General features: G+C 51.2%; 1 protein-coding gene across 1 annotated transcript in view; it reads right to left on the bottom strand.

Moving 5' to 3' along the window:
* Nucleotides 1-22,266, bottom strand: part of LOC130534840 (calsyntenin-2-like) — a 105,151-nt gene that overhangs the window by 19,440 nt on the left and 63,445 nt on the right. Inside the window, exons 3-8 of the mRNA XM_057049432.1 lie at nucleotides 21,930-22,125; nucleotides 17,356-17,564; nucleotides 14,266-14,415; nucleotides 5,031-5,216; nucleotides 3,228-3,485; nucleotides 2,294-2,415 (exon numbers count right to left, since the gene is read on the bottom strand). Coding sequence (XP_056905412.1) covers nucleotides 2,294-2,415; nucleotides 3,228-3,485; nucleotides 5,031-5,216; nucleotides 14,266-14,415; nucleotides 17,356-17,564; nucleotides 21,930-22,125 — 1,121 coding nt within the window. The remainder of the gene's footprint in view (nucleotides 1-2,293; nucleotides 2,416-3,227; nucleotides 3,486-5,030; nucleotides 5,217-14,265; nucleotides 14,416-17,355; nucleotides 17,565-21,929; nucleotides 22,126-22,266) is intronic.

Raw genomic sequence — 22,266 nt, 5'->3', positions numbered from 1 at the left:
GTCAGTGCCCCACCAGCAGCCACCGGCTGTTATAGGACGTGGGACTGATGGACATGTTGTCCCATTAGAAAACAAGATCGGTGACGAGGCGCTCGGATCGGTGACGTCAGTCTACTGTGATTTTCCACCCCAAGTGCCCTCGCTGATGCCATTCTGATGGAGAAAAGCCCATTAATTGCCCCCCAGAGGATGCCAAGAGGAAGAATGCCCCTACACACACACACTCACCCCTCAGCCGCTGGGATTTACCTTTGAAATGACGGTTCAGGCAGATTTACGGCCGTTGACACACAAATGTGGAGACGGAACGTTGTTGCTCGTTTTGGGAAGCAGCATCGTTTGCCTCACAGACTGTTTGGGTTAGCAGGCGGCTAATGAAGCAGGATGTTTTGCCAGATAACGCGGTCGACCACCTCGGGCCGCGACCGCAACACGGCGGCGTGTTTCGTTGAACCATCGCGTCACTGTCGCGCATTCAGACAAAATAAAAAAGCGTCGCCGTTACTCCCAGAATCCAAACGAGCGGAATAAAGATGTATTCACGCCAGTAAACGCCTCAGCCCGCCGTCTCTTAATAAAGCATCATCACAGCGAGCACAACAGGCCTCCCTGCATTAAGTGGCGCCGCCATAACGGCCGCTCTCCCCGTTACTGAGAGATGGGACGCACTTTTTACAGCAGGTAAAACCATCATCTGAAACCATCTCAGCAACTCATCGAGACCATTACGGGGCGACTGGCAACGCATGATTGGAGCGTATGAGACACTAATTGTGCCTCTGTGGTAAACTGATGTGGGGTGAAGGAGGGTGTGTGTGCGCGTGGGGGGGTGGGGGTGTGGGGGGGGGGGTGGGGGTGTGGGAGGGGGGTGGGGGGGTGTGGGAGGGGGGGGTGTGGGGGTGGGTGTGTGTGTGTTCTGGAAGTTCATTTGTTTAAAAGAAGAAGCACAAAGCTGAGTGTAGAGGGAGACTTAATGGAAGTTTCTCTTCATGCCCCGGGGGGGGGGGGGGGGGGGGGGGGTTCAGAACCTGCTGTTAACAACAGGGAGGCAGAGTGGAGAATAAAGCCGCAAAGATTAGCAGAGAAAACCCACCCTCGGTTCCCGGCGTTCCCCTGAATCAAGATTCATTCAGCAACGAATCAAAGAGAATGAAGTCAGCTTTCAGTTTTAGATTTGTTCAATCTGAGCAGCAGCGTCTGAAGAGGAAACTCACGTGGACGCGGAGCTGCGGCCGCCTGACGAAAACAGGTTTATTCTACACCAACGCACATTCCCCCATCCTATAGCCAAAACCATGCTGGGACTCTGGGAGCAAGAGGTCAAAGGTCACGCCGATGTCAACACTGACCCTCCAGGGAACAGATGTTTGCTAATATTAATCCCAATTTCCATCAGTTTCAAGTTCAAATTGATCGATTTGAGATCTCCGGATTCAAACTGAAGCAAATATTTAACGTCTCCTCCAGTTTGACTGTTTTCGCTAAAGATTCATTTGAAAGTGGGCTCGGCCAATCAAAGGTAACGTATGGGCGGGGCACTAGGTGGACATCCGCGCACGTCTTCCTTCATTTCCCCCCGAATACTCAACATTAACAGCCAGCAGAAGAAATGTGGAATAAACGAGACGTCAGACTCTGTCGGGAGCTGAAATTCCTCCAGATGATCCCCTCTGCACACACACACACACACACACACACACACACACACACGTGCACGCACGCAACACATGCCCACCGGAGGCTGACGGCTGACCTCCACTGTGCCCTCCCCCAATCAAGACCAGAGATGTGTCGGATCAAATTAGCCCTGGATGCTGCATCTGGAGGTCCAGGCTCAGCTGGTGGCTCTTCTACAAATCAAACGTCCTTGCTGCGCGAGTGTGGGATCATGTGGATCTGGGTGACCCCCTCAACTTGGGCAGACAGCTGCTGCACACACACAGGTGTGCACACACACACACACACACACACACGCACACACACACACAGACTGCGAAGTTTGAAAGCATCCCTGAGAAATCGTGGACATGCAGACATTCAGCATCTAAAATATGAAAATCACTTACACTTAATGGAGCTTGAATTGAATATTCATCAAGACACACAAGATGGCATATTTTAAATTTTAAACGGCCAAATGCCCCTTCCCCCCCCCCCCCGCCCCCTGAAATCGTAGAAGTGCGTGAATATGTGCATCCCTGTGATGCACTTTAGAATCTCCCGCAGAGATTCATCAGAGATCGTCTCAAAACACACATTTAAAGCCAAACGGTGAAGGTGAAGAGCCTCGTACCTGCTCCAGCTTCCAGTGGAACTCCGCAGGTCTGAAGGTGTCCACCTGGGTGAAGTCTCTCCTCAGCAGGAACACCAGGCGGCAGTTGTGGACGTAGAGCGAGTAGTGATGTCGGTTCATCTCTGCAGCAAAAGCAGAGTTTTCACCGTAACCGAACCTCTGAAGGTTCGCCTTCAGTCATCCACGTCATCAAAAGTCCGTTTCATACATCCGAGACACTAGAATAAAACTCTCCAAACTGTTCCAGCGTTCAAACAATCCAGAGATTGCGACAGGAAGCAGCTCCAGCCAATGGGAGCGGCTCTGGATGTCACATGGTATGACGTCACATGACTTACCTACTCGCTGTCGGTGGTGTTTGGACAATGAGGAAGAATTTACATGTACAATAAGTTTAAGAAGCGACTTCAAATGGAGCTTCAGCAACAGACTCCCGGAAAGGGAAGAGTTTGTTTTTTGAAAATGTGCTGAATTTAATTAATTAGCGGGTTTAATACCGCTTCAACACCTGCAATCCTAACTGTCGCCACTAGATGTCGCCTGATTTTAATTGCGGTCATTAAAAGTGCGTGACGTGCACGCTTTGTTTTCGCAGCATTGCAACAATGATGAAAGTGAGGAAGACAGAGAAGGGAAATGTTCTTTTCTCCAAATGTGTTAAACCAGCTTCTATTTAAGGGAGTGTTAATTTTATCGCGACGCTTCATTTACATTCTACACAATCGGGAGGAAAAAACACCTCCTCTGTTCTATGAAGAAGCTTCAACAGTGTGACAAAAAAGCGAAAATGTCACAGTCGTTTGCTTCCAAAGTTCATTCTCTCTTCCCTCATCACAAAGTTGAAACATGGACTTTTCTGAAGGCTGCGTTTAGGCTGACTGAGTTGATCTGACACCTTTTCCCGTCGTCTCTTCCCTCTCATCTCCCCACTCACCGGTTTTGTCAGAGTTGCAGAGCAGCGTCTCCTTCTCAGCCCGGAGCCCGTGGCTGGGCCCGTGCTTCATCCAGGTGGCGATGGTGAAGTGGTCGGTCAGATTCTGAGGCACCACCCAGTCCGGGATTTTGGCTGCCTGGCGACCGTCGAACGTGAATATTAACTCACTGTCGCGGCCGCTGTCCGTCACCAGGGACGCTGTCCAGTTGGTGGCAGCACTGGGAGCCGGAAGAAGGTCCGTGCTGCCCGAGGAGGCTCCTGGGGGTCACCAATGTGGGGAAGAATGAAAGGTATGACAGGAAATGTGTCAACAACTATCATGGCGGCTGTTCGGTGCATATTGGTCTAAGCTAGGCTATGATTACTTACGGGTAAAGAAGATGGCAGGGCTTAATACATAATCAATGGGATGGAATGGCTAAAGGATGTGGGAATCGATTCCTCGCAAATGAAACTGACTTTCAACAGAAAGGAGGTGTCATTGGGCGCCTAGCTCACCGTGAAAATGTAATTCCATGTAAACAGAGAAGATAGGAGCGAGGACAGGTGAATGACGTGGCGCAGGCTAGAGGGGAGGGGTGGGGGTGGCTGAATCACCACACGAGCATTGAGTCATCCCCATCCCTTTTTCCGCCAACTCCATCACGGCTTTGACGTCGCCGCACGCTCCCCGTTTCCACGCTGTCACCTTGACGGACGTTATTTTCGCCTTGCCGCTCACCTTGTCCGTCAAGGCGCCCGACGTGCCCTCACCGAGTCCTCTGTGCGACGGTGAAAGATGCCTTCCAGGCGCTTAAACCACATTTATGAATCATTTGTAACGTCCTCTGGATGGTTATAAATCAAAGCCGCACGGTGGCCGTGCTTTTCGGAGAATAAATGGTCAGCGTCAGGATTTCCCGTGTCGGCTTTGTCCGAGCAAACAATCACAACATGCTTTTCATTCCAGCTAACGGCGCAACATTAGCCCATTAATTGATGTTTTTCCTCCTTGCCTGGAAACGCGCTGCTTTTCTCCACCTCCCACTTATCCCAAAGTCGGCACTCTGACTCCGGTAATTAGATTCCCCCGATGAAATAAATCCGCATTGACTTTTCCTGCCTTTTCTCTGCCTGATGTCTCTGTACATTAAGTTGAATTGATTCTGTTTTAAGAAACGAACACAATTTATTCTCTTTACCATCAGACAGTAATTACGAGCCGCCTGAAAAGGATTCTTGAGCAAAAACCTCACGTGTTCGGGGTGTCAGGGAGACGGATTCTTGCATTCAGACGAGCTGGGATGGCAGCCTGTACTGGCTGTTATGCAGAGACGGTGGCTCCGGACCCCCTGCTGGCCCCCCAGTGTGGGCAGGGAGGGGGCTGGGCTCAGGCCACCGGCCCATGGCCAACGTCCTCCCGCTGCTGCGTCATTAGGCATCGACGAGTCTTTCAGTTCTTATTCTGGGTCGGTTTTACAGGGACGTAGACGGAGACGAGACAGAGGCCCGTGTGTTTGGGACGCGCCGTTAGCAGAGGTCAGAGAACGCCGCCTGGGGTCACGTCCGACCCCGCCTCTTATTCAGAGGCCGACGATTTCTAAATCGCTGCACGCGGTCGGTTGGGCCGCTGCCCTCAGAATTTATCTTTCATCAAATACCCGGCGCACTTCCTCCACGTCCTCGCCGCCGCAGGTCGGATTCTGCGGCGATTCACTGTAAAGCAGACTTAATTGAAGCTGCTCGCCATTCCGCGCACGTGGCACAGCCGCGCGCCTCGAAACCCGACAGGAATGCTAACAGAGGGAAGTTCGGGCCACCAACCGCAGAGTTTCTGCAGAGACTTTTCCGAGTAGGTCTCGCGGTCGCAGCCTTTCCCGATGTGGCCGGTCTGCAGCTCCACCGTGGTCCTCGCCGATGACAGGGGGCCGCCGCAGGTTTCCAGGTGCATCTTGGGAAACAGCTGCTTGCTCCCAGTTCCCGGCTCGTAATCCACGCGCTTGTTCCAGCCTGGGAAGAGACGGGAGGTGCTGAGTTTAGAGAGGACAGATCTGATTCGGAGTCTCTGGTGCTTTTTAGGATCTGGAACCAGATTCCAGGATGTTGCTTCGGCGGTTCTCTTCAGCTCAGTTCGCCGACCATCACAACACCATTCGTCACCGTCCCAGACACCTCCAGAATCACAACCTGCTGTTCTGGCAGAACGCGCCTCGCTAATGAAAGTGCAACGCTCATTATCCTGTCAATGTCTGCCCCGTCTTCTGCGGGTTCTCGTGCCCGGGCAGGCGGCCATTACGCACCACAGTCCGTTTGCTCTTCTCCTCCAATCTCTGGGGTGTGATTCTGCGTTGAGATAACGGGAGGGAAACGACCGGCAGCGTTCGGTGTTCACGGCTCAGGTAAGATCTGCTGGAACATCCACGGATGCTGCTGACAAACGAGTCAAACGTTTGCCTCGTCAGACCCCCCCCTCGCCCCCCGATTCTGCCGCTCCGCAGCCCCACTCGTCAAACCTGGACAGACTCCACCTCCTCAGGAGCTTAATTGGATAACGAACTCAGCCTCATTCGCAGCCGCCATAAATGTTACATTCCTGCGCATACAAATGGTGTGTTTGTCTCCTAATCATGAGTGGAGGCAAGAGCTGACACACACACACACACACACACACACACACACACACACACACACACACACACACACACACACAGTATCTGATTTTGCTATATTTGCTTGCCACAGCAGTGGATGTGGTGGCTGCAGCTAAAAGCTTATGAAAGGATTTTCCACCGGAGGAGGGGGGGGGGGACAGAAGACTCCACCAAATGATGACGCCTCACACCAATGACCCACATGGAGCTTCATTATATGAGATCCAGACAAAGCCGATGTCATCAAGCTTCGGCCTTCCTTCAGTAAGACATCCCCCCATTCTTTGATAGTGTGAGTGCAAATATTTAGGATTTTCTACTAAAATGATCTTTCAAGGAGGACATCGTGCCAACAGGGCGTCCCCACAGGAAGTCTAGGACAGGTCCAAGCCCTGTTTGGATGCAGCGACGAGAGGGAGGTACGGGGGGAGGACATTGAAGGTCTAATGGGTTTAGCGCCTACTGTGCATATAGATACATGAAGAGGGGCTGGATTACCTTTGGAAGGGGGCGATTAGGTGTTAAGGTCGGAGCAGCGAATATACACGAAGGATCATGAACAGCGCCAACTCAGCGGTGAGGTTGTCCTCCTCACCTCTTAATAGGTTTTAATCTCATAAAGTGGAAAACTCCAGTCTATACATCTTCTAGAGGAACTGTCTGTCCATCCCTCCATCCATCCCTCCATCCATCCGTCCGTCCCTCCCCACCAAGGCAACATTGGCTGGATTGTAGAGTAACTCATGTCCTCTATTATGCAGAACCAGATGTTATAATTGGGCACTAACAATATTTAGACCATCTGCATCATTGTTCATCACTGAATTGCTTGGAGGAGGAATATCAACCAACCAATCGTCTGTAGAAGGTAAGAACGAGCCCGTAAAAGCTCATTTCAAGCACGATAATCTAAACGCAGCCACTGCTCATAATTAAAACCTCCGTGCTCGTCCGGTCCCTGAAAAGGGGAAAACGCCCCCGTAATGACAAGAGCTAATGATGAATGCAAGGAGTGTTTGAGTAGAGCCCCCCCAATATGAAAAGAAAGAGGCTGTCTAACATCAAAACACCGTCACCGTCTTGGTACATGCATATTAAATATAATCATCCACACATGCAAACCGTTCGGATTCATTTCCATTCCTGACTGACTGGCCCACACGAAAATAACAATAAGAGAAATTATCGGATGGTTTGGCCGGAATTGAATGCAATTTGCAGAAATTACAGAGCACGCAGGCGCCCGTGGTGAGAGGCAGACGGCTGATGTGACACACCGACAGGAAGAGGCAGGAATCTGACATTTTAAAAGTCAAAGACAGGAAACCGCACTTTCTGGCTCCCATATGCGAGCAAAGGTATAAATAAACCTGCTTGTGTGACTTATGCATCACTTGACAATATCATCGCCTGCTTGTGATTGCAGGTGAGTTCGGCTGCTGCTTCCCGTCGTTCCAGCTGTGCCTCCGCGACCGGAACGCCATTAGCAAACTGATCACTGAAAATAACGGGCTTGAGGCAGTCCATTAGCGAGCTGCGTCCGAAATATCTGATTCCATTGCAATGATAATGGGAATAAACTGCTGGAAAAGCTCCACAGAGGTGAGTCCACCTACCCAGATATCAGCGAGGACGTATTCATCCCGTGTGTCTGTCGCCCAGATGAAGATGGATGGGTGATGTGTGGTGGATTTAACTTCTGCAGCGCCACTCTGAGATGACTCACCCTGAAAGCTCATGAGCACCATTCAGACAAGCGCATCCCTCCGCAGGACCAGGGTGCCATTAGATGCCATTAAACCCCCCCGTCCATTTGCATAGGAACGCAGGCCAACAACCACAGAGGGCAGCTGGAAACGTGGCTCAGGTGGCACCAGCTGACAAGCATCCCACACGAGCTCCGAGTGTCTGTGGTGCAGGAGAACGCCGTGATTTCCACTGAGGTTTCTGTGTGCCTGCAGTAAACTGAGCATCCTGCTGTGGCTGTGAGGGGAAGCAGAGCTAAGAACATGCAGACGCTGGCATCAGAAGGGTAAATATTTGTTACACCAGGAGAGGAACCAGCGACTGGTGGTGGGTTTGAATCGGCTGCGTCTCCGGATCAACCAGAATGAGCTGTTTTCTAGCATCTAGAGGAAAACTGTATTTCATATTATGTGAAATCAATTTGGCAATTAGAGGACGGCAGGAGAAAATCAACAATAGTGATCGCCATTAGTGTTTGGTTAAACAGCTCATTTAGGCTTTGTCAATACTGTTGTGCTGCACTTTGATAATAAAGTGTTTAAGCTGCTTGTTCAGCTGAAAGGAGGATTTTGGGTCCTTGTTCTGGATGGAGATGATAAAGTGAGGAGAAAACCACTGATACAGCGGCTCACTCAGACCGGCGGACTTCAGGGGATCTATTTAACCCGGCGGAAGAAGCTGGTGCCACTCTCAAAGACGTTAGCGTGAGTCTGCATGCGGCTGCAGTAACCGGCAGCCTTCGCTCACACCAGGGCCGCCTCTCGTCCTCTGGAACACAACGAGGTCCTGAAGCCAGCAAGATGGATGAAGGTGCTTAAGGAAATGATGCATCATCAGGCTTTGATGTTCTTCTTTGCTGTTCTCCATCTGTGGAGGGCGTGTTCTTACGTGGACATACGGGATGGCGGTGAGCACGTGTGCGTGTGGGTGTGTGTACGTGTAAAGTGCTGATGCTACGTTGGAGTGGTTGGGTTGGAGGGCTGGGGGGGTCATCATTACTGGTTGCAGCCATCAGTGCAAGAGCCCATTTCCATTTAAAAGAGCACTCTGCTCCTCTTTCCCTTCCTTTCCCGCCCTCTCCACCTCTGTCTGCCTCTCCTGCTTCACTGAATTCCACTTTTCTGACCCCCCCCCCCCTCCTTTTTCTTCCCCAGCAATGTTCTGGTGCTTTCATACATGCCCTTTCTTGCCAAACAACAGCTTTTTTTTTCCATTTTTAAGATTATGGAAAGCTCTTACATGTTTCACTGAAGCCCGAGACTTCACAGCGGGAAAATGCGGCGCTATTAAAGGTGGCGGCTGAGAAAAAATAGCAAAAACGGGGGAAAAGGCTTGAATGACAAAATGGATTATAGCACTTTTCGTCTCCTCTTCAAGTACATGAAGGCCAGCAAATGTGATCACGAAGCATTTAGTGGTGTTTCCTTTATGTTTGCAGTGTCACCACACAGCAGCAACATATATGTGAGCATATAGTGACCTCGGACAAATGAAGCCGCTGCACACAAAAGCCGGCAGTAATTTAAAGTGCAGGCAAATAATTCTCAGCTCGGGAGCGACTGATGAGCGGAAGCAGCAGAGGTCCCTTTGATTTCCTTGATTTCCAGGCCGACGAGCTGTCGCGGCGCCACTCTCGGCGTTTCACTTTGCATTCATTCGTTGTAAACGCGGCTGCGGTTTTCTGAGAGCGGAGCTAATTTGTTTAACGTGAAGGTCGGAGGAAGACGGATTAACAAGCCGCCTGGCCTCCTGTTTCTTGAGTTGTCCTCAAAGTGGCTGCTTCATGTGTGGATTTGAACTGAAGAGGATGTCTCACTTCTAAGCACCAGCTGCATTTTTAGGGTGAGGGTCAGACAACGTCCCTCACACGTCCTTCTCCTCCTCTCTTCAGTCCTCCTTTCATCCCCTTCACTCCTGATCTTTCTTCTCCTTCATATTTGGGATTTCTCAATGTCACAACGACGCCGAAGGGGCAGTAAAAAACAAGAGGAAACTCTGAACGGGGCGCGTGACAAGGTCGAGAGGAGCATAATCACTCCGACAGAGGTGGCGTGATGCTGCATCAGGGCCTCTGAAGCCACCAGCACCAGATGACATCTTTGGATCTTCCGTTGAAAAGGGAAAACAACCGCAGACAGCAGGGATGTTTTTTGTGGAAAAGCCGGGAATCCATCCTTGACACGTTGAGGGTTCATGGATCCAGACGCCAATGAGGGTGAGATATGCTCGACGTAGCCGAGGTGCTGCTGTGGCGTTGGCTCCTCGGGTGAATGAAGCAGATGTTTAAAGATTTGGGTGCCAGCAGCAGCAGAGGTCGAGTGGTAATTAACGTGGTAATTAAGCTGCTTTTATTTTTATCTGAACCTGATCTGACAACAGTTTATCCTCCATTTTCAACAATAAAATAAACAACAGGACCTGAATATCGACACAACCTTGACAAGATCTCTATTTTAGGGGTGGAAAAAAGGTCCCCCTCTGGTCTTGGCAGGAGGTGGTGGACACAGCCCAGCCCCCCCCCACACACACACACCACACACACACACACACAAGGAACGATGATTTTAAACACTGAAGGAAGTTTCTGTGCACTTCGGCTTCCACGGTGAGTTATTCTGCTGCCTTCAGCGACAAACACTGATAATAAATCAAGAGGAACCAGAGGAAGAGGAGGCTCTGCAGAGGGGGTCACCGCTGCTGCATCCCGAGGAGGAGGAGGAGGAGCAGGAGGAGGAGGAGGAGGTGAAAGAGGAGGAGAGGAGGAGGAGGAGGGGAGGAGGAGGAGGAGGAGGAGGAGGAAGAGGAGGCTCTGCAGAGGGGGTCACCGCTGCTGCATCCCGAGGAGGAGGAGGAGGAGCAGGAGGAGGAGGAGGAGGTGAAAGAGGAGGAGAAGGAGGAGGAGGAGGAGGAGGAGAGGAGCAGGAGGAGGAGGAGGAGGAGGAGGAAGAGGAGAGGAGGTGAAAGAGGAGGAGAAGGAGGAGCAGGAGGAGGATGAAAAAGAGGGGAGGAGAAGGAGGAGGAGGAGGTGAAAGAGAAGGAGGAGGAGGAGCAGGAGGAAGAGGAGGATAAAGAGGAGGAGAAGGAGGAGCAGGAGGAGGAAGAGGAGGCTCTGCAGAGGGGGTCACCGCTGCTGCATCCCGAGGAGGAGGAGGAGCAGGAGGAGGAGGAGAGGAGGTGAAAGAGGAGGAGCAGGAGGAGAGGAGGAGGAGGAGGGGAGGAGGAGGAGGAGAGGAGGAAGAGGAGGAGGAGGAAGGAGGAGGAGGAGGAGGAGAGGAGGAAGAGGAGGAGGAGGTGAAAGAGGAGGAGAAGGAGGAGCAGGAGGAAGATGAAAAAGAGGGGAGGAGGAGGAGGAGGTGAAAGAGAAGGAGGGGAGGAGGAGGAGGAGGAGGAAGAGGAGGATAAAGAGGAGGAGAAGGAGGAGCAGGAGGAGGAAGAGGAGGCTCTGCAGAGGGGGTCACCACTGCTGCATCCCGAGGAGGAGGAGGAGGAGGAGGAGGAGGTGAAAGAGGAGGAGATGGAGGAGGAGGAGGAAGAGGAGGAGGAGGAGGAAGAGGTAATGAAGGAGGAGAAGATGAGAGGCCTGGTGTGGAAACGCAGCGTAGAGACACAAAGACAAACAAGAGAAAACAAGAGGAGGAAAGTGCTAAAGCAGCATCCAGATTATAGAGGAGGTGAGTGGGGAGGGAAGAGGAAGTGCTGCGACATTATTGGCTTTCTTTCTTTAATTTGTTCCTCTTATCAGAGATCAGGACCATTGACGGCCACACACACACACACACACACACACACACACACACACACACACACACACACACACACACACACACACCCACTCACACACACACACACACCCACCCACTCACACACACACTCACACACAACAGCACATAACTGGGCTTCCCCCCCCTAACGAGGTGTTGACCCAACCTTTTCCTGCCACTTCCACAGTAATTAAGTTCCCTTTATCACTGCAGTATTTGATTACAGCGTCCAGCCGAGGGAAAAAAAAATAAAAATAAAAATCCCCTGTTTGGTGGGAAAAGCAGCGATAAAAGTCGTGTTTTACATCCTCTTGAAATTGAAAAAAGCCAACTGTCGTGCGAAGACCTTTAAAGTTTATTCTGTAATAAATCATCACCACAAAACACGTTATCAGCTCCTGTGATCAACATAATAAAAAATAAGAACAATTAATAATCACGGAGGCGTCTGAACTCTCCTGGAGGTTCCCTCATTACGTCACATGGAACACGTGGCGTGCTCGACCCCCCGGGATGGATGCCAACCTCTGTTAATTGTTCAACAGTCCCACGTGCACAGAGCTGTGCACGTCACCGTGGACGACGTGGAAACGCCGTTTAATGGTCAGAGCTGAGAGAATAAAAGTGACGACATCCCAGTAAAGGTGGAGAGGAAGCTGCAGCCCCATCCTCACATCCTGAATGAGCTTTTATTAGCTGTGCCCGTGCGTGAGCGCGTGCACGTGCCCACAGAGATGAGGAGACAAGAGACAATGGCCTCTTTAATAATGATATTGTTGTTATTATGCTAGCGTGAGTCATTTTTGAGAACGTGGCTTGACGGCGGTTTATTAAATCCAGCAAAATCTCGAATCAGATCCCAAAGTCTAATTAATCACGAAGCCGCTGGTGACACTGGGAAGAGACGTGGGAACAACGGGAACACCGAAGCAGCGGGTGACACTGGGAAGAGATGTGGGAACAACGGGAACACCGAAGCAGCTGGTGACACTGGGAAGAGATGTGGGAACAACGGGAACACCGAAGCAGCGGGTGACACTGGGAAGAGATGTGGGAACAACGGGAACACCGAAGCAGCTGGTGACACTGGGAAGAGATGTGGGAACAACGGGAACACCGAAGCAGCTGGTGACACTGGGAAGAGACGTGGGAACAACGGGAACACCGAAGCAGCGGGTGACACTGGAAGAGACGTGGGAACAACGGGAACAGCGAAGCAGCTGGTGACACTGGAAGAGACGTGGGAACAACGGAACACCGAAGCAGCGGTGACACTGGGAAGAGACGTGGGAACAACGGGAACACCGAAGCAGCGGGTGACACTGGGAAGAGATGTGGGAACAACGGGAACACCGAAGCAGCGGGTGACACTGGGAAGAGATGTGGGAACAACGGGAACACCGAAGCAGCGGGTGACACTGGGAAGAGATGTGGGAACAACGGGAACACCGAAGCAGCTGGTGACACTGGGAAGAGACGTGGGAACAACGGGAACACCGAAGCAGCTGGTGACACTGGGAAGAGACGTGGGAACAACGGGAACACCGAAGCAGCGGGTGACACTGGGAAGAGACGTGGGAACAACGGGAACACCGAAGCAGCTGGTGACACTGGAAGAGACGTGGGAACAACGGGAACAAGAGGTCCGGCCCTGCTAAATAAAGCCAACTGAGTTAAATAAGCAGACTAGCGGAGCCGAACCGGTTCAACACCATCATGGGCGGGACCGCCATGGGGAGAGAAGCTGCTAAACACTGCAGGAGTGCACATATTATGGGATGTTGCAGGAAGTCGCTGTGAGGGGCTTCGTGTCCGCCACATCCAGACTGGATGGAGGTGAGGTGACACCAACCAGCAAGTCGTCAAGCCTTTGAGACACGTGCACAGAGCTGGGTCAGCATGGACACGACGCCCCAAATCTACACCCCGTCATACGGCCTGTGTAAGAGCGCCGAGATCACCGGTTCTCCCTGGGAGCCCAGCCACGAGGCAAACAAACACACCAGTGATGTTTTACTGGGTTCCAGAAGGCAGAGAAGGAGAAAAGGGACCATTTCTCCTCTCCACCTGCCCCCTGATGAAGTGTGTGTGTGTGTGTGTGTGTGTGTGTGTGTGTGTGTGTGTGTGTGTGTGTGTGTGTGTGTGCACCTCACGTTCCTACACTGTTTCAACACCCTGCGGTATCCCCTGATCTGTGGCCATGGCATTTATTTACCCCCCCACTTCCCTTTCTTTTCTGCTGCCAAACAGCGCTCGCAGGGACGGCTGCCCTTTCATCCGGTGAGGGGGGGGGCGGGGGGGCAGGGGGGGTGGGGGGGGCACGTGCACACACACAGATATTGCAACCAGGCTTCAAAGACAGGATTAGCTGAGCGAGCCTGGAGAGTTAATGTCATTCTCTGCATCCCGTCTCCGGCGGCGACACGGCGAGAGAAGCAGAACTTTACATCTGCTGCTTTATTCTCGCTCCACTCTACGGGGGGGGTGTCACAGGTGGCCTGACCCCCCCCCCCCCATTACTCTGATCACCGACGGGTTTCGGAAAGAAAGCGGTGAGCAAGACCAAGACGTAAGTAACAAAAGACGTTGACTTATCCGCTGTGATTTGCCTCCGAGGCGCCGGTTCTGAAAGTGCCGGGGAGATTCTGCCTCTCATTAGCCGTGCATCTCTAATCTTCCCTCCCCCGTCCACCCTTTGATTCTGTTTGCTTTTAAGAGTAGAACGTTTTTCTTCCTTCCTGACTCGCAGTCGGAAACATGCGAGGCAACGACCTCCGCAGAGCCAGGCTGGGGGAGTGGAAATGAACGCCTTATCGGGGGTCAAAGGTCGCCTCCCAGCTGCTGCTGCTGCCTACAGGTGTAACGACAGCCGGCCCCGCCCACCCAGGTGCGGTGACCCACCTTGCCAGCCAGGTTTGCAGACGGGCTTGACGTCGATGCGGACGGAGACGCTGCGCAGCGCCCTCTTCTGGCCACAGTCCCAGGCCGTCACCTGGATCTCGTACTGCTGCTGCCGGTCGTAGCTCAGCTTCTCCGTGTTCCGGATGTTCCCTGGTGCATCAGAGGAGACTTTATTCAGGCTTTGCTTCTGTGACCTCTTTCTGAACAACAATTTACGGTTCTGGTTGAGGACGGGTCCAGATTTAATCAGCCTTGAGGGATTCAGAGGCTTTACGAAGCTATTAAAGGGCCGTAAAGGCTTTTATAGTGCAGTTTATTTTACAGTAATTGTAAACAGGGCTGAGTTGAACAAACAGATTCATACTCTTAAAATTCAAATAATCAAGTGAAGGAGCACTTCCTCTATTTAAAGGCTTTGTTTTTTTTTTATGACTGGAGGGTGCGCTCCCTCTGCTGCCTCGTGCACAGTGAAACAACCATTTAACTGCTGTGTTTATGGGATTTAGAGGAAAACTGGAGTTTATTTCTGCTGAGACATCCTCTCTGCTTGTATTTGCTTCAAGGAGAACTTTAATTTTCAATGCAGAGCATCTTTATACATCATTGTCAAATGAACTGTGCAGTCTGAATGTCATCAATGGAGCAAATGGGGGGGGGGGGGGGGGGGGGGAGGGGAGGCAGCCCACCCTAAACAAGGGCTCTGATTAATGCTAATAGCTCCCAAAAACATTCTGATTAGATCCCCAGCAGATTAGATCACATCACACACTGCAGACTGAATAGTTTGATTTTTTATCCACCATATTTTTTAGTCTTTTTTGCTGGAAAATACAGAAACGTCTCGGTGAAACTAAAAATAAACAAGCCAGTCATGTTTGCAGGTCCCAGTCTGACTGGGAGTCTCTCTCCGTGACCCATTTACTGAGCCAGCGTCCTCAGTCCTGATGTTCAGAGTGCATAAAGCGAGTTCTTGCTCCTCTAATGTGTCGGTTAATATTTGATGAGGCTTCCAGAACAGACCGATGACATTGCTACGCACACCACAGGGCCTGCAGGGAAGCCTCTCCCCGGCTCACAACAGCATTAAAAAGACACCATCTGGCTTTTACCGAGCTGGAGAGGAGCTGCACTTTGACTTCAGATACATTTCAGTCTGCTTCTCAAGATTTTGGAGCTGTTTCTGCAGCAGAAGCAGAAGCACGATGGTCTGCAGCGTGTCACAATTAGGTGCAATTCATGCTAGCCTATTAGCAACTGTCGCTCTCTTACGCAGCCCCCCCCCCCCCCCCCAAAATAATCTGGATGCAAATGCACACACTCACACCTTTCTGCATGACCGAGATTCTCATCGCTGCTACTTGAATTGCTACAGCAGCTTAGCCGTGTCAGCAGCCCGTGCGTAGCCCGTAACCGTAGCGAGAGGTTGACGAACAGATGACTGCTTCACCCTCCGTCTCACCCTCTCAATTTGCCTCTCTATCAAACGCACTGGTGTCATGTGACGTCTCCTCTCGTCCTGTCATAATTAATATCCAGTTTTAGGGCCGCGCTGACGTGATGCGCTGTATTTTTCTGCTCATTGTTTAAACAAGCACGGTTATTTTGTTATTATTCTCTTGTAAGCAGCAGAGAAGCAAACGCTTCATATATTTGTGCTACTTCTGCATGTTTCTGCTCCCTTCAGCACCATCTGATGAGGATAAGTGCAGTTAACATGTTTCAATGAGCAACAAGCGCATGAAGGAGACCAGGAAATCAGTTGTGCTTCATATTTTGGTCTTTTTTTAACACCCAATTGACTTCAGCACATCTTTTTTTACTACATCTCTTTACTCTATATTGAGCAGATTAAACGTGCGCAGCCACTTCAGACAAGCACAGCAGCTCTGGCCTTGTAATTAAAGACAGGGAAGCAAATAAACAGACTCCAGATCTCTCCGGAAGAGCAATTTATGTTTTAACTCAACATTAGTGCCTTCTGTTAGCGTTATGAAGAAGTTCGCTGAGGTACTGAGGTAGGAGCTGCTCCTGCTCCTGCTCCAACACCGGCCACCATCAGGCTGAAAGGTTGAGCTGTGGCATCTCTCGCCACCTCCTACCTCCTGCGGGCCACCCCCCCCCCCCCCCCCCCACTGCTGCCTCATCCCTCAGGTGCTCTTAAGTTCAAGGGCTCCGTTCCTCAGCGCTCAATGACTGAGTGAGACCTCTTCAGAGAGGAGAGGCCAGAGACGGCCTCACGGCGAAGGGGCGTGGCCTTCACCTTCTTATCTAAGCAGCAGTGAAACACTCGGCGAGAGGCAGCTACAAGGCCCTAAAGACTGAAGGTCACACAAGTATGCAGGATCTATCTGCCAGGATTAGTTTAAAAAATGACTTCTCTGAGCGACTCTGGCATTTTTGTTGGATAACAGGAAGAAAACCCAGTTCTGTGAAGGTCGTAAAGGTCTGAAATGGGCAGACTTTCACGCATCTGTACTCACAGACACCCAGTAAAGCTGAGGGAGTCTGTGGGTTTTCCGAGTATTTATCTTTGTCAGCATGTTCTTCCACGCCTGCGTGCGCACGCATGCGCGGTCCGATTTGTGGAGACTGATGGTTTTCTTGGCAAAGCCTGACTTTGTCCTTGAGGAGCGTAAAGAACGTGTTCCTTCCTCAGGAGGGAAATCTAGCAGAATATTAGTAGGTGGAGTTTCTGCTGTTCCCAGACAGACGTTGGAGCGGATCAAGCCTGTTTTCTCCTCACCAGGTGAGACAGTCTGAGAATTATGTTGAAATTTTGGTCACGACGGCGAGCTTCACCCGGCTCTCCGCTCAATAATCGAGCAATGCTGCTTTTTGTCTGCTTTCGTGTCAGATGTTGGTGTGATCTGTCAATCACGCTCAGGCTGTCAGACCTTCGATCGGCTCTGCTCTCTGCTGCCGTCGGCTGTCATTTCGGGGAGGAAGAGTGCTGCTCCTCCGCCTCTGAGGGGTTTGGAATCTTAGCATCCATGCTACCGATGTCGCCGCGTTTGATTCAGACACATCTGACAAACCTTTCTGAAGCTGAATATGCAAACAGGCGAGAGGAAACCCTCCTGGCCCGCTCACCGTTGCGATCGATGGCGAAGGGCGTCCTGGTGCTGGTGATCTGGTAGTTGCAGATCTGGCTGTACTGGGGCGAGCAGTCCTGGTCGGTGGCCTCCACCTGCAGGATATTGTCATAAATCTTGCCCTCGGTCACTGCCGCCCGGTACTCGCTCTCCCGAAACACCGGGGCGAACTCGTTCACGTCGTTGACCTGGATGTGCACGGCCGCCCTGCAGACAGGAGAGGAATGCATGTGAGTGGCATGTTCAGCACAGCTGGAGCTGGCTCTTCTGAACTCATTAGGCTGGTGGGGTTATTTCCAGCTTTGCTGCGACGCCACGGGACCAACGGGCAGCAGGGAGCACGCTCGTCGCCCCTAATCACAGCGACCTGAACCAGCAGAAACGCTCGATATGTTTTTAATCCACACGCATTTCCTGTGGGACTCAGGTCCCCACCGCAGGCAGAGGTTCCGCTCAGGTGGTTCCAGGGCAAAGGTGACTGCTGGTGACGCATTAGTGTGACCAGTAGCCGCCGGGTGTTGTATAATACACAGAGTGACCCGACCCCATGAAGCGTTCAGTTGTCCCCCGATGGCCAAATAATTGCACGAAGCATTCTCAGGCCTCCAAAAGCAATAAACGGCACCTATTAATCACCCCATAAGTGATCTATCAGCAGTTATTCTAACGCCCTAATCAATACCCTCCACTGGCTAGAAGGTTACACGCTGCATGGTCAATGGTTCGATTCTCCCGCTGATTGCTGATGATTGATAACGTGGGACCCAATGGGAGTGAAGCTCCGAGTGGCTGCCGCTAATATGCTTCGTTTTAAGAGATAAAGAGTTGGACATGAGCGTGTGTTTTATAGGATTAGCTGCTGCCGGCGATAATGCTGCTAAAATTATCCCGTTAAAAGACGCTGTAAATATGTCTGCAACACGCGGTGGCGGGGGAGAGTCGGGGGGGGGGGGCAGTTTCTGCTGTTTAAAACGCAGGTTTACGTCCTTTATGGGTTCTAGAACTTTGCCAACTTGCACACTCCTTTATCTTCTCACACCTTGTCATTAATGTTCCATCTCACACAGGAAGTCCAACCGCTCTGGTTCCTATAATGTATAATTGATCTGAAGACACAGGTGGCTGGATCATAAATAAACATTTCCCCCCTCCTTATCTTGGCTCTTCATTCCACAACACTGAACACGCTGGTGAATAAAAGCCGGGGCTTTTGAGGTGGCAGGATCCTTACTGCAGGGAAGAGGATGATAAGAAGCCCTGACAGATGATGGCAGCACCGCTGTGTGAAGAAAATCCCCCTGCCTCTCCGCCTTTGTCACATTAATGACACGCTCTCATTAACATTATCCCCTCTGCGTCAGCGCACTCCCTGATGGCGAGGAGGCAAACATATGTTCTTCTCCTGTGGGGCTTGTACAGCTCTGACTGAGGCACAGCAGCAATAAGTGGAATAATTGTGAATATGTCTGATTTTGACAGTGGCGTAATCTGGCGTAAACAGACGCCGCTTTGACTCCGTGTGCATGTGTGTGTGTGTGTGTGTGTGTGTGTGTGTATGTTAAAGTTTTTTTAAATGCATGCCAGCCTTTCTTTTTTGTTTAAGTTACTACTGAGGTAACAGCTACATCACTGACTGGTGGAGCCTCTTGGATGACAAACCTGCACAATATCGACAGATTAGCATGATGAAACACACACACACTCACACACACACACACGCACACACACACACACACACATCATAAAGTGACTCAATCAATCTTTGTCACCAATTCACCACGAGGGTGAGTGATCAGTTTCCTTCTGGGTAAACAGAGGAAACAAACAACCCCCGAAGGTGTCGCAGGAATGAATCCATAGGGGAAGGATGGGGGGGGTGGGGGGGGTCCTCATCAGTATGCAAGGAAATTCCTCCATCCACAGTGACGAGCACCCCAAGGCAGACAATTACCCCATGAAGCGAGGCCCGTATCATCAGAAGATCATCATAATGCACGATAATCCTGTTGGCCATGAAGATCCAGACCCAGATCACAGCTGCCTCAGGGAACAGAGAGGGACGTCCCAGGTGAGGAGCGAAGCAAACCAAATGGGGGCTGTGTTTTTAATCCGGCGTAGGAAAGTGTTGCTATCTTTATGTGTGAGTGAAACACACGCAGCCAGTGGAGCTCATCAAATACGCAGACGATACTCTTTTATTCCACCAGTCTAGCTGGAGCTGAGCGCTCCACCAGGACCCAGACTGATGCGGGCTTACAGGTTGTGACAGAATGAGGTTTCACTTATTATCATTTAGACTGACGAGCGTGAAGATCTGTTGGATCCCCTGCTCTTCCCTCTGCAGGAATCCATGGTGACAGCTCGTGCTAACCAGGCGCAGCTCTTGGCCCACTTCTTCCAGATTAGAAAGTCACTCTGCTTGTTATTGATGGGGATTTCTGTTGTCCCTGAGTATTTGTTGTCTGTGCGCCCGCCTGCGCAATCAGCCCATCAATGTGTTTTTCCTCTTATTTATATGTAAATGCAGCCACATCAGTAAATTTGACTCAGCGTTCGGGATTTGCCAGCGTTTGTGTTTGCTCCGCTGTCCTTCAACAAGCTGTTCCCCCGAGATAATTACGTCTCCAAACTGCAGCAGAAAAAAAAGCCCATAACCGTTCAGAAACGACTTTAATAACTCCGGAGCATCAAACATGCATGCAAATGTGTGGCCGCGGGAAAATGTGACTAAATGATTCCACTGTTTTCCCTCACACCTCTGCCTGTCCTCCAGGAGCGGCGCAGCGGAGCTGCTGCTGAATACAGGTGTCAGAGTTTAGCTTCGAGCTGGGGAATTATTGTGATTATGACACGTTGAAATTTGTAACGCTGTGAAACGTCCCTTATGTCTAATTACTGCATTGAAACAATGGAGACTCGCACAAAGCGCGGCGTGTGAGGAACGGCGGCGCCGCCGCCGCTAATTAGCAGGGTTGTTTTTCCAGCCGCACCTATCTGAAGCTCAGGGCTTATTTAGCCTCACCTGCGTGTTCGAAAGTGCTGGGCTCATTTACAGAGCAACAATGGCAAACTGGAGGAGCTTCAGGTGATGTGTCAGGTTCCATTGAAGCCTCCTAACATGAACCGCTTCCTTTGTTACACCTTTGGAAAGTAAACGTGCACAAGCCTCCCACTAGGGCAGAATCAGGAGATCGAGTTTGTTTTTAAGTTTGTTCCAGCTAGAAATAATCTGTAGCGTATTCGTATTGTTCCCGATCACACGGTGAATTACGAGATCCTCCTCCACTGGAAGTTTTGGACAAACAAGCCAGATTCGTTCTGAGTGAAGCACACGTGGGCGTTGTGTGTTTTCTAGCCAAGAAAGTTTGGTTTGTTCTCCGCGCAGACGTCACACAGCTTTAGTTTCCTGCTCACGCTTGACCAGATGAGCAGAAGGGTTTGAAAATATGAAAATGAGCTGCAGGATTCTGGTTGAAACAGAACAGAAACCACACAAGTGAGCGTTCATCTTGTTTGTGTGGCCCTGAGGAGCCTGGCAGTGATTCAGTGTTCGGCTTCGGAACGTTTAAGGTGAGTTTGTTCAGGTTGACGAGTAGTTGATGCTTCTATTCAGGTGGAATTCAGGGCTGAGAACGCCGCCCACCTGTGACACACGGAAAAAAGGCTTTTAATAATGTCTCCTCTTTTCCCGGCCTCAAGGGAGGAGGAGTTGGACAGAAACGGAGAGACAGGCAGGAACGAGGTCTACAGGACTCCAGACCTGGAGTCTTCCGTCCTCTTTAGCTGCTACGTTTCAGCCCCACTGCTGCTCATGAGTGGAGTTACTGGAGCCACAGGCACAGATTCTCCATTAGCTTCTTTCTAAACCAGAGTGGGAGCCAGCTGTGCTGTGGGGCGAAGACGTGGTCCTGACCGGGGAGCTAAAATCTACTCTGATGGCGTCTCCTGCTTCATGCTCTTATTCTCCATCACTGCGAGTCTCCCTCCACTGCTGTGCACAGAGAATAATCCACAACACATTGAACATGCAACAGCCCCAAGGGTGGTGATGAGGTCAGAGGTCAATGGTTAGCATAGTTTAACCGTAAGCATTTCACACTTGAACCCCGGTGTCACTCTGTTCCATTGAGGCAAGTTTGACCTGTCTGGGGCATTAAACCAGCCATTGATGGGCCTGCTGGTCTTTCGGACCTTCATGCCTCTAAAATCTGACTGTCTGGCCGACGACATAAAAGACAAAAGGTCATCGGTGTCGTTATGAACCTGAGAAGGCTCCTTCCTGTCCAGGCCTGCTGCTTCCACAGTAGCCTGATTAAATTAAGTCACCCTCCTGCCTGGTGCTTCTGGGATTTTACCAGTCTAAAGATTTCCTCCCATCAATGTGACCTCACCAACCGCAGAGGCCATTTGTTCCAGTGTGACCTGGAGGAGCGTTTAGCACCCCCTGGTGGGCAGGGTGGGAGGGAGCAAGATCTGCATTCTCCTCGTCCCTCTCTCCTTAAAAAAGGGCTGATAAATAAAGGATGAAGGCAGGAATGTACGTGAACAACCAGGCGCTTGTGTGCCACTCACTTGTGCGACTTCTTGCCCTCCGCTCCTCCGGGGCCGGAGCCACAGTCGTGAGCCTGAATGATGAAGGTGTACTCCTTCTGCGACTCGCAGTCCACCAGGCCGCGGGCCCTCAGCTGGCCCTCTCCAGACGTACCGTTCAGCACCACCGCCTCGAACGGAGACTCCAGCCCCTGGATGTTGAACGCACAGATCTCCCCTGGAGGCCAAGCAGAAGGGAAGAGGACAGGAAGAGGATCACTCAGAAGGAAGCGTTTTGGAATAATCTCTGTTTCTCCGGGACATAAAAACCACACGGGGACCTTCTGAGTGGATAAGACTCCCTGTAAGTGAGGAGATA

The sequence above is a fragment of the Takifugu flavidus genome, chromosome 12, assembly GCF_003711565.1.
Source record: "Takifugu flavidus isolate HTHZ2018 chromosome 12, ASM371156v2, whole genome shotgun sequence".
Taxonomy (NCBI): Eukaryota; Metazoa; Chordata; class Actinopteri; order Tetraodontiformes; family Tetraodontidae; genus Takifugu; species Takifugu flavidus.
Note: the sequence above shows the minus strand (reverse complement) of the source record. Positions and strands in the feature narration are given on the sequence as shown.